The sequence below is a fragment of the Salmo trutta genome, chromosome 32 (genome assembly GCF_901001165.1).
Source record: "Salmo trutta chromosome 32, fSalTru1.1, whole genome shotgun sequence".
Lineage (NCBI taxonomy): Eukaryota > Metazoa > Chordata > Actinopteri > Salmoniformes > Salmonidae > Salmo > Salmo trutta.
Window position 1 is genome coordinate 23882123 of NC_042988.1, and position 12173 is coordinate 23894295.

The 12173-nt window shown below is 43.6% G+C and overlaps 1 protein-coding gene across 22 annotated transcripts in view; it reads left to right on the forward strand.

Moving 5' to 3' along the window:
* The first annotated feature begins 387 nt into the window (after positions 1-387).
* The window catches only part of LOC115171489 (myosin-binding protein C, fast-type-like), a 47551-nt gene continuing 35765 nt past the window's right edge, over positions 388-12173 (forward strand). For 11 of the 22 annotated variants that reach the window (XM_029728334.1, XM_029728338.1, XM_029728346.1 and 8 more), the window contains exon 1: positions 408-481. In XM_029728334.1, coding sequence (XP_029584194.1) covers positions 460-481 — 22 coding nt within the window. In that variant the 5' untranslated portion in view covers positions 408-459. Of the gene's footprint in view, positions 482-12173 lie in introns of all 22 variants that reach the window. The other 11 variants (XM_029728333.1, XM_029728337.1, XM_029728343.1 and 8 more) reach the window with 3 other exon arrangements.

Sequence of the window (12173 nt, forward strand, 5' to 3'; positions counted from 1 at the left end):
ACAGGTAGGTCTCCACTGATTTTGTTGGATAAACCTGGGTCAATGGAAACTTGCCTAAGGTGTCTTGTGTTAGACAGTCAAAAGTGATATAGAGAACAGTCAGACAGTCAACCTGTCAATCAATGCTAATCGGTGTGTCAATCAATTAGCTAATGGGCTGGCTCCCGCCCTACCGTGTTAACCAATTAACAGTTTCCAGCCGGGTCACCCTCTTCATTACTGCATCCAACCCCCATTCACCTCTATGCTGTCTTCCTTTCCTCCTCACCCTCTACCCCTTCCTTCATTCCTCAGAGCTCCTGGATCCCCTCTAGGTGTCATCTGACAGCCTTTTCCTGGGGAGGGGGACTGAAGTGGAGAGGGAGTTGGGAATAAAAAGGGATGAAGGAGTAAAAGCAGACAGACTAACAGACAAGGAGGGAGGGAGTCAGAGGAAGAGATAGACACACTATCGCAGCTATGCCCGAAGCCAAGAAGCCAGGTAAGCAGGTCATACACATCATAAGCTTCAATACTGTTGTACAGCTAGTGTCCTCTTTGGACATCTGTGTATCTATATTGGTCAGTGTTCTTCCTGTCATCGACCGAGACAGACTCTGTACTACTCCCATAGGCTGGTTCCCTATGTATGATAGTATGTTGTTGATAATGTGATACGTTGTTTTTGTACTTTATACCCCCATAGCGTTCACAGTAGTAATATATGAAGTTTATTGGCATATCTGTTGGGAAATGTTACGATAAGCATGACAAAGTGATGAAATCATCTGAATTAACTTAGGTTGCATTCATTATGAAGGTAGAGTGAGGTAAAGAGAAAAGTGAATGGCAGGAAAGATAGTGAGAATCTGTCTGTTTTTGTGATGGTGGAGAGTCCACACAGTGGCAAGGTAGAGGCCTATCTCGTCTCAATAGTTAGTTTGGAACTTTTATTATTATAGGCATTATGATAAGGGTTAAGGTTAGGTCTATGGTAAGAGTGGATAGTTAGTTAAAATGTTGTTGATAGATAATTGATCTACTGAACATCTACAAACCATCTATTTGGCACTATCGAAAATAGCACATATATGTTAAAATGAGGTTATAGGTTATAATAAGGTTCATGTTATTATTTGCACAGATCTGTGCTCTTTTACGTCAAAAAGTCTTCCCATGTCTGTAATAGACCCACACTGTTGATATGGGGGAAAAGTGGTTCAAGTGTGAGGACTTATACTATATTCAGACAGCATTAACACCAGCAATACGTAGGTCTTTTATGCATGGAATTGGTTGTTGTGAAGACCTAGACATTGCAGCTCTGGCATCTGTTGACAAAACATTGCCATAAGTGTCAGTGAAATGTATTGCCCGTATGTAGTAATGTTTGTCTATCTGAGGGGATCTAAAATATGTCATGGTCTCTTTTCAACAGTGACCTTAAGGCACTGTAAATCACATGGCAACATGACATTTGAGAGACTCAAACAGGGAGGGAGAGAGGGAGAAGAATCATTCTTAGAAAGAACGGTGCTATCTAAAACCTTAAAGGGTTCTTTGGCTTTCTCCATAGGAGAACCCTTTGAAGAACCCTTTTGGGTTCCATGTATAACCCTTTCTACAGAGGGTTCTACATGGATCCCGAAAGGGTTCTACCTGGAACCAAAAAGCGTTCTACCTGGAACCAAAAAGGGTTCTCCTATGGGGACAGCTGATAAACCCTTTTGAAACTCTTTTTTCTAAGAGTGTAGTGTGGAAGAACAGAGTAGAGCAGTAGCATAGTAAAGCTTACCGATAATATGAGGGCAGAAAGATGAACGAGATGATGTGTCGGAGGGGGTTATGCCATGTCAGCTGTGACCTCTTCACTCTGCACCTCAGAGGCTCAATCTATCTGACCCTGATTGCCTGTCTACATCACTTACACCTCTACTAAACTCTTTCATTGGGCTAACCGATTAATGTGGCCTGTTTGGATCCTTACCAAAGACTATTAACTATATACAGTAAATGTATTCAAAGGGCATACAGTATCTTGTACTGTATTTACTGTATGTTTCATTATTATTTTACTGTACTCTGTCTTACCTTACCTTAATCTTACCTTACACACCCTTCGTTTCACCACTTTTATTCCTGTTTATACTGCCTGCCTGGCTGGCTCAGAGTAATTCCACACCAATTTCTTTATGTCTCAGCCATGTGTTGCCAATCTAGCATCATGACATCATGTAGATCGTGTTCCTGTCACCACATTAATTCCATCCTTTAGACTGCTCTGTCTTACTTTTTCACCAACCCCAAATCCTTGCCCCCCCTTTGAACTTCAACTCAGCCCCGGAGCCTTCCCCTCCCCCATGGCGACTGTCTGGTACTCAAGAAGCCACTGGGACATGGAGAAAGCACGCTTCCCAATAAACAGCATTAAGAATAGTTCTGCAGCCTGTGTGCTGAGCCTGAGGAAGGGGATTGAGCACACCAGAGTGGGAATACCTGCGCTTGGCCAACCAAGTGTTGTGGAAAATATTCATATTTTATCAGAGATATTAATGATTAGCCATGAATGTCTTGTGTTTTGGACATACAGTATATGATTGTGAGACACATCGTGGTATCAATTACACTCAGGCTATATGAGGGGTGATAACAGGTGAAGAGTTGTTTGTTGACGCTGCTTCCTTTCATCAGGGGAGCGAAAATAACACAATTAATTACTCGCTGTAATGCAGTGAAAGATCAGAATCTTTACACCCCCCTCTCTGGGGGTCTGGAGCAGTGGACCGGTGCAGGGAAATGTCCCTAATAGAGTGTTATGATATCCAACCAACGTGTTTTGCCATGGGGAAATTTGATTAGTGAAAGTTTAGGGTTTCATGACCCCCTCAAGTGGAGGCTTTTCAGAGGAGGAAGGGGAGGACCATCCTACTCAGTGAATAAAAAAAATAGTGAAACATTCAAAAGTTATATTTTTTTAGATAAAACTGTACTAAATATATTCATGTCATCAAATAACAATTAAATCACTCTGTGAAGGTCTATGGTAGCCTTAACAGCACTCTGTAGGGTAGCACCATGGTGTAGCGAGAGGACAGCTATTTTCCGTCCTCCTCTGGGTACATTGACTTCAATACAAAACTTAGGAGGCTCATGGATCTCACCCCCTTCCATAGACTTATACAGTAATTATGACAACTTCTGGAGGACATCCTCCCACCTATCAGAGCTTTTGCAGCATGAACTGACAGGTTGTCCATCCAATTAATGGATCAGAGAATTAATCTAGAACTGAAAGTATAAGCTACAGCTAGCTATAGCACTGCAGTGCATAACGTGGTGAGTAATTGACTCAAATAGAAAGAAAGACAATAGTTGAACAGTTTTGAACAAATGGAACAGTGGAAACACGTTGTCTGGAATAATGAATCACACTTCACCATCTGGCAGTCGAATGGACGAATCTGTGTTTGGCGGATGCCAGGAGAACTCTACCTATATAATATAATAACCCACAAAACCCAGGAAGAAAAACCCCTACTTAAATATGATCTCCAATTAGAGACAATGAGGACCAGCTGCCTCCAATTGGAGATCAACCCAAAAAACAACAAAATAGAAATAGAAAACTAGAACTAAACATAGATATAGAACAAAACACCCCCTGTCACGCCCTGACCTACTCTACCATAGAAAATAACCTCTTACTATGGCCAGGATGTGACAGTACCCCCACCCCCCACCCAAAGGTGCAGACTCCGAATGCTCCTAAACAAAAACAAACAAAAACAAAGGGAGGGTAGGGTGGGCAACTCCTGTTTATGGCGGCTCAAATGCAGTCCACATAACCTTAACCTCCAGCAGAGGAGGCGGCTCCGGTTCGGGGCGTAACCTCCGCTCCACCCGCTGATCCCTCTGCTTTAGTACCACCGGACTGTGGATTGTTGTCGAAAGAACCGGACTGTAGATCATCGCTGGAGGTTCTGGGCTGCAGGCCGCCGCTGAAGACTCTGGGCTGCAGGCCATCTCAGGAGGTTCCGGGCAGCAGGCCGTCTCAGGAGGTTCCGGGCTGCGTCGCGTCGCTGGAGGCTCCGGACTGGGGAGCGTCGCTGGAGGCTCCGGACTGGGGAGCGTCGCTGGAGGCTCCGGACTGGGGAGTGTCGCTGCAGGCTCCGTGCCATGGATCATCACTGGAGGCTTTGTGCCATGGATCATCACTGGAGGCTCCGGGACATGGATCATCACTGGAGGCTTCGTGCCATGGATCATTCCTTCAGGCTTCAGACCATAGATCATCACTGGAGGCTTCTTTCGTGGAGCTGGAATAGGTCTCACCGGACTAGAGAATGTCGCTGAGAGTTCTGGACTAGGGAACGTCGCTGGAGGCCGGGTGCGCGGAGCAGGCACAAGGTATACTGGGCCGTGGAGGCGCACTGGAGGTCTGGAGCTTATGGCTGGCACAACCCGTCCTGGCTGGATAACCTCCGTAGCCCGACAAGCGCGAGGCGTTGTGACAGATCGCACAGGTTTGTGTTGGCGAACTGGGGGTACCGTGCGTAGAGGTGTCGCAGGATAACCTGGGCCGAGAAGACGCACCGGACACCAGGAACGCTGAGCCGGCACAATCCTTCTTGGCTGAATGCCAACTCTAGCACGGCAACGGTGGGGAGCTTGCACCGAGCGCACCGGGCTGTAGCTGCGCACTGTGTCGCCAGTGCGCAGCTATCTCCGCATAACATGGTGCTTGCTCGATCACTCACCCCCCACGGTAAGCACGGGGAGTTGGCTTAGGTCTCCAACCTGACTCTGCCAATCTCCCCGTGTACCCCCCACACATTTTTTTTCTTTTGGGGCTGTCTCTCGCACTTGCCTCTTGGTTGGTACAGCACCTCATAATAACGCCGCTCTGCTTTAGCTGCCTGTGTGGCAACAGTTTGGGGAAGGCCTTTTCCGGTTTCAGCATGACCTAATCGCCCAACATCAGTGCACGACCTCACTAATGCTCTTGTGGCTGAATGGAAGCAAGTCCCCGCAGCAACGTTCCAACATCTAGTGGAAAGCCTTCCCAGTAGAGTGGAGGCTGTTATAGCAGCAAAGGGGTGACCAACTCCATATTAATGCCGATGATTTTGGAATGATATGTTCGATGAGCAGGTGTCCATATACTTTTGGTCATGTCGTGTATGTTGACGTTAGCTAATATGGTGACAACGATGCAGGCTGTGTGTATCACTTATGGTATGAAGGTTTGGCTTGGATAGGTTTTTTTGCCTGGTCACAGACAGCTGTTGTGTTGTGCACTGAAATCTTCAAGCGAAGGGAAAATGTGAGAGGAGGAGAGCGCGTAGATGTGATGATGCTGTTTGTATGGCTGCTATGAAAGTGAACTGTGTGATCAAGGGTGTATTCATTCCACATATTCTGTTGCAAAATGTTTCTTCAACAGAAGCAAACTAAACTAAACGGGATGGACCTACCTGAATTTGTCCAATAAAAACTTGTTTTAGTTGCAAAACATAATGTTTTTAAACTGTTTGGACTAATGATGACACCCTAGATCAGCTAGATGCAGGCAAGAGTGTGCAATGCGGTATTGAATGTGTCCCTGTCTGTCATGTTGATTACACCAATTTGTCTCTTGACCTGTGCACCTACGTTAAACTTTAATTTGTAGGCTAGGATGTAGCAACCTCATGATGGGTATAGGACAAATTCAAGTATCATGCCGTAGTCTAAACCTATCGCTGTTACACAGAGCTTGGTGAAAGGAATATGAATGACAGTCATCCAATATACTGTAATAGAATTAAGGCCCTTAAAAGAATTAACCGTCCTCCCTAATCTTAAATGGCACCGACTGCCACTGACCCCTTCTACCCACACCCCTCCCACACCCCTTTCCACCCCTTCTTCTGGACTGGGCCCTGCTGCCTGGACAGATTGGCAGGGAAAGACTGGCGTCTCCTGAGCCTCCTCCCTCCTCTTCCACACCCTGCCCTCATGAAACCGAGGCAGTGAGTACAGCATTACCTCATACCAGGACCGTCACCATGCCCCCCCAGGTATGCAGCTCTGGCTTGATGGATTACAGACAGATGCAGAGTCAACAGAGAGCCAGAGGAGTTCACAATCAGAGTGTGAACCGTTAAGCCCCAATATGTCATTAACTAAGACTTTATAAACACTCCGTAAGCATTTTGTGGTGGATAGGAACAGTGGCAGTCGTATTTGGCAATGTCCTCTAATATAAAAGTTTTTTTCTGAGCTTTGAGCCAGACCTATTTTAAGCGCCCTCTGGTAAGGCACGGAGAGAGATGCGGAGGGAATGGTAATGAATGGAGATGAATGGAAAAGATAGAGGACAGTTTGGGATGATATTTATGGGGTCTCGTTTATTCCATTCTGCAGATTCTACTTCCCTAAAGAGGTGTCCTTTTCCTCTGTGCCAAAGTGTTTTTTGTTGAAAGCTTTCTATTTACAAGATGTTCTAAAATACTTGGTCATATTTACGACAATACCAAATAGTATTTGGTATTGTCCTCTCTCTCCGTTTACTTCTCTACCACTCATATTACCATGTCTCATTCTCTCTCCTCCACTGTTCCACTATAGACCTTCACCCCAGACGTGTGCCAGCGGATGGGGGGGAGGGGTAGCGAGAGAGACATCACTTGAGGAATGCATACAGGCTATAATTCTTATCATCATTACTGTCTGATAAAATACAGTGTGATATACTACCCTCCCAGGTTCCCTCCCAGGTTCTCTCCCCTCCCTTCCTATGTTCCCTTACAGGCTTACCTCAGTACTGTAGTACCCTAGTAAATGTCCTCCCACCTCTTCCTGTTGCCATGTTGGAAAACATGAAAGTGGTTCGTTAAACAGGTGAAGTTATAGTTGCCAGCCCGGTGACTTCTATAGCCCCCACATGCTGTGGTAAAAGACAGCTGCAGCGATTACACAGCACAACTACTGCACAGTGGAAACAAATACACCTGGCTGGGACCCACCACAACCTCCGCCAAGTTACAACCACAAATAATTACTACATTACAGTGGTATTAATGCTATTCATAGCAAGACCTGATGCCAGCAATATAGGCCTGCATATATGTTATGGTATTCATTCAACTTACATTACTCTCCCTCCACCATGCCACCTTCCCTAGTCCCCTACTACTACTCCTTAGAATATGCCCCCTCCTTCTGCCTTTGTTCAGAAAACACTGTATGACATATACCTCTATAACTCATCATCGGAACTGTCAAATAATATCACCAAATGATGGAGCGATATAGAGCAGAGGCTTAAGTGTACTCCCATGCTGCCAAAAGCATCACTCTCTTCATCCTCATCATAAAACGATGAAACTCCATCAGTCACACTCTGCCCCCAGCATAGATGCCAAATGCCAATAATACCATTGATACTCCACCACACACTCAGCGGTATAAATAGACCCTTTGAATATAAATCTCCCCTTTGAGTCCTTATGTGAATATGCCCGCTTGGTGCTATAGTTGAATATATTTATGAAAATGTGAAAATGCCTGACGTTTATTTTCATGATTCTTGCCCCGTATGCAGAACTGAGCTTTTTCCACTAGATGGGCCAGCTGCAAAGTCAAAATCGTCTGTATTGTAAAAATGAATGAAAATAAAAAAAATGAGCTTTTTGGTCTTAATTTAAGGTTAGGGTTAGGCATTAGGGTTAGCAGTGTGGTTAAGGTTAGCGTTAGGTTTTGATGACTTTGTGGCTGTGCCAGCTAGTGACCACACTTCAGAGCTGCCTCCAGGGCAAGATTCATGACAATAAATTCCAACCTGCGTATTATACCATGGTGACTTTTATAGATAAACAAGCACATGCTGATGTCTAGATAAAGATGTTTATTTGTATCACATACTGTATGTACTGTAGGTTATACACTTAGAAGTATAATTACTCATTGAATTACAATACTAGATACAACTACGAACACTAAACATTAAACACAGCTACAAGGAGGTTAGGTTTAGGTCCTCATGTTGAAGTTTATAAAGACCACAACTGATGTATAGAACAATCTTAAAATGATCTACTTTGGTTTAGAAACAAGCATCATGAAACCTCTTAACACAATCAATTAATTTGATTTGGTGAAAATCACCTGTTTGGACCTAACTCTTTTTCCATGTGGTTTCTTCCATGAAATGATGGAAGAAACCCCTTTGGCTCAACTTAACCCACTCTCCCATACTGATATGCAGGAGTTTATGGGGTGTGCAGCATCACATGTGAGTAATGTAATGAGACATGTACAGTGCATTCGGAAAGTATTCAGACCCTTTGACTTTTTCCACATTTTGTTACGTTACAGCTTTATTCTAAAATTGATTAAATTAATTGTTTTCCTAATCAACCTACAAACAATAGCCCATAATGACAAAGCAAAAACTGTATTACAAATTAAAAAACATACCTTATTTACATAAGTGTTCAGACCCTTTGCTATGAGACTCGAAATTGAGCCCAGGTGCATCCTGTTTCTATTGATCATCCTTGGTGTTTCTACAACTTGATTGGAGTCCACCTGTGGTAAATTCAATTGATTGGACATGATTTGGAAGGGCACACACCTGTCTATAAAAGGTCCCACGGTTGACACTGCATGTCAGAGCAAAAACCAAGCTATGAGGTCGAAGGAATTGTCTGTAGAGCTCCGAGACAGGATTGTGTCGAGGCACAGATCTGGGGAAGGGTACCAAAACATTTCTGCAGCATTGAAGGTCCCCAAGAACACAGTGGCCTCCATCATTCTTAAATTGAAGAAGTTTGGAACCACGAAGAGTCTTCCTAGAGCTAGCCGCCCGGCCAAACTGAGCAATCAAGGGAGAAGGGCCTTGGTCAGGGAGGTGACCAAGAACCCGATGGTCACTCTGACAGAGCTCCAGAGTTCCTCTGTGGAGATGGGAGAACCTTCCAGAAGGACAACCATCTCTGCAGCACTCCACTAATCAGGCCTTTATGGTAGAGTGGCCAGACGGAAGCCACTCCTCAGTAAAAAGGCACAACAGCCTGCTTGGAGTTTGCCAAAAGGCACCTAAAGGACTGTCAGACCATGAGAAACAAGATTGTTTGGTCTGATGAAACCAAGATTGAACTCTTTGGCCTGAATGGCAAGCTTCACGTCTGGAGGAAACCTGGCACCTTCACTACAGTGAAGCATGGTGGTGGCAGCATCATGCTGTGGGGATGTTTTTCAGCGGCAGGGACTGGGAGACTAGTCCGGATCGAGGGAAAGATGAACGGAGCAAAGTACAGAGAGATCCTCAATGAAAACCTGCTACAGAGCGCTCAGGCCTCAAACTGGGGCGAAGGTTTACCTTCCAACAGGACAACGACCCTAAGCAGCCAAGACAACACAGGAGTGGCTTCGGGACAAGTCTCTGAATGTCCTTGAGTGGCCCAGCCAGAGCCCGGACTTGAACCCGATCGAACATCTCTGGAGAGACCTGAAAATAGCTGTGCAGCAACGCTCCCCATCCAACCTGACAGAGCTTGAGAGGATCTGCAGAGAAGAATGGGAGAAACTCCACAAATACAGGTGTGCCAGCTTCTAGCGTCATACCCAAGAAGGCTTAAGGCTGTAATCGCTGCCAAAGGTGCTTCAACAAAATACTGAGTAAAGGGTCTGAATACTTATGTAAATGTAATATTTCAGGGTTTTTTTATACATTTGCAAACATTTCTAAAAACTAGTTTTTGCTTTGTCATTATGGGGTATTGTGTGTACATTGATTGGAGAAAATAACAATTGAATACGTTTTAGAATAAGGCTGTAACCTAAAAAAATTTGGAAAAAGGGAAGGGGTCTGAATACTTTCTGAATGCACTGTATGTCACACGTATGTCACACGTCTATAGGTTGTAGATATCTCTGTGGTGTTGTGAGGGACACCAAGTGCCATTAACACAACATGTTGCCTTTAACTCACGGTTGTAGACGTGTTAAAGTGTCACGCCTGCTCCCTCTCCCCTCCCTGGCGCTCGAAGGCACCACGCTCCCCAGCATTACGCACTCCTGCCACCATCATTACGCACACCTGCCTTCCCCTGTCACGCGCATCTGCAATTATTAATTAATGTTCGTATGGATTAATGTTCGTAGGATTAATGTTCGTATGTCATTGTGTGCTGATGCTGTTCCTGTCTTGTTCCATGTCTGTTCCTCATTAAATGTTCAACTCCCCATACCTGCTTCTCTACTCCAGCGTCGGCCCCTACATTAAAGAGCCTATAGGCAGGTATTTCAGAAGCCCTCTAACATTGGCTTAAGGGAAAGGAATCCTCACCAAGCATACTGTAGATGCATTACCGCAAGGCTAAAATATATAACTAATGGTAGTATAAAACAAACATATGTTCTTCTCAAGATATCACAGATTCAACTCTTTAAGACAACTCTTGCTAATGTATATACATTGTGACCTGGGTCAGTGATGAAATTAGCAAACACTTCAAAGATTAAGCCTTTGAAAGTGATTTATAAAATGAGGCCACACGTGGCAGTAGACAGTCTATGGTTTACTACTACTGTATCGGAGGGAGGAGAAGCACACAGAGAGAAGGAAGAGGGGGAAATGTCAAGAGAGATTAAGAACATTCCACGGAGGTTACCCTTCAAAGAGAGAGAGAGGGAGAAGTAGAGGGGAGAGAGCTGACAGAGTATATATATATATATATATATATATATATATATATAAAATAAATACTCAGGCTACCTGGTACGAATGTTGAAAGATTCTGTATATTTTGAGAAAGAATATGATGTCCTTAGTCCATATAACCCTGTGAGTGAAGACGTGCACTTTCATTTACTGTATAGCATAGTTCAAATGCCCCCCCCCCATGCATTTCCATTTAATATTGAATGGTAAAGAACTTGCCATTTTGATTTGTCCCTGATTTTAATCTGTAAACCTCAAATGATGATAATATAATATGATAGATTTTTTCCCAAAAAGATGAAGCACCACTTTTCAGAGCAGTGAGGCTGAGGCATGAATACAGAGAGAAGAAACTGTTCTATATCCTCCGTCATATATAAATATATGAACAAAAATATAAACGCAACAGGCAACAATTTCAAAGATGTTACTGAGTTAAAGTTCATATAAGGAAATCAGTCAATTGAAATAAATTCATTAGGCCCTAATCTATGGATTTCACATGACTGGGAAAACAGATATGCATCTGTTGGTCACAGATACCTTAAAAAAAGGGAGGGGCGTGAATCAGAAAACCAGTCAGTATCTGGTGTAAGCACCATTTTCCTCATGCAGTGCGACACATCTCCTTCGCATAGAGTTGATCAGGCTGTTGATTGTGGCCTGTGGAATGTTGTCCCACTCCTCTTCAATGGCTGTGAAAAGTTGCTGGATATTGGCAGGAACTGGAACACGCTGTCGTACACGTCGATCCAGAGCATCCCAAACGTGCTCAATGGGTGACATGTCTGGTGAGTATGCAGGCCATGGAAGAACTGGGACAGGAATTGTCTACAGATCCTTGCGACATGGGGCTGTGCATTATCATGCTGAAACATGAGGTGATGGCAGCGGATGAATGACACAGTGGTGTAAAAATACTTTAAAGTACTACTTAAGTCGTTTTTTGGGGTATCTACCCTACTTTACTATTTATATTTTTGACAACTTTTACTTTTACTTCACTACATTGCTGAAGAAAATCATTTACTTTTTACTCTATAAATTTTCCCCGATACCCAAAAGTACTCGTTACATTTTAAATACTTAGCAGGACAGAAAAAGGTTCCAATTCACACAATTATCAAGAGAATATCCCTGGTCATCCCTACTGCCTCTGATCTGGTGGACTCACTAAACACACATGCTTCATTTGTAAATTATGTCTGTGTTGGAGTGTACCTCTGGCTATCCGTAAATAAAATTAAAAACAAGAAAATGGCGCCATCTGGTTTGCTTAATATACGGAATTTGAAATGATTTGTACTTTTACTTATATTTTAGCATTTACATTTACTTTTGACACTTAAGTATATTTAAAACCAAATACTTTCAGACTTTTACTCAAGTAGTATTTTACTGGGTGACTTTCACTTTTACATTTTCTATTAAGGTATCTTTAATTTTACTCAAGTATGACAATTGGGTACTTTTTTCCACCACTTTA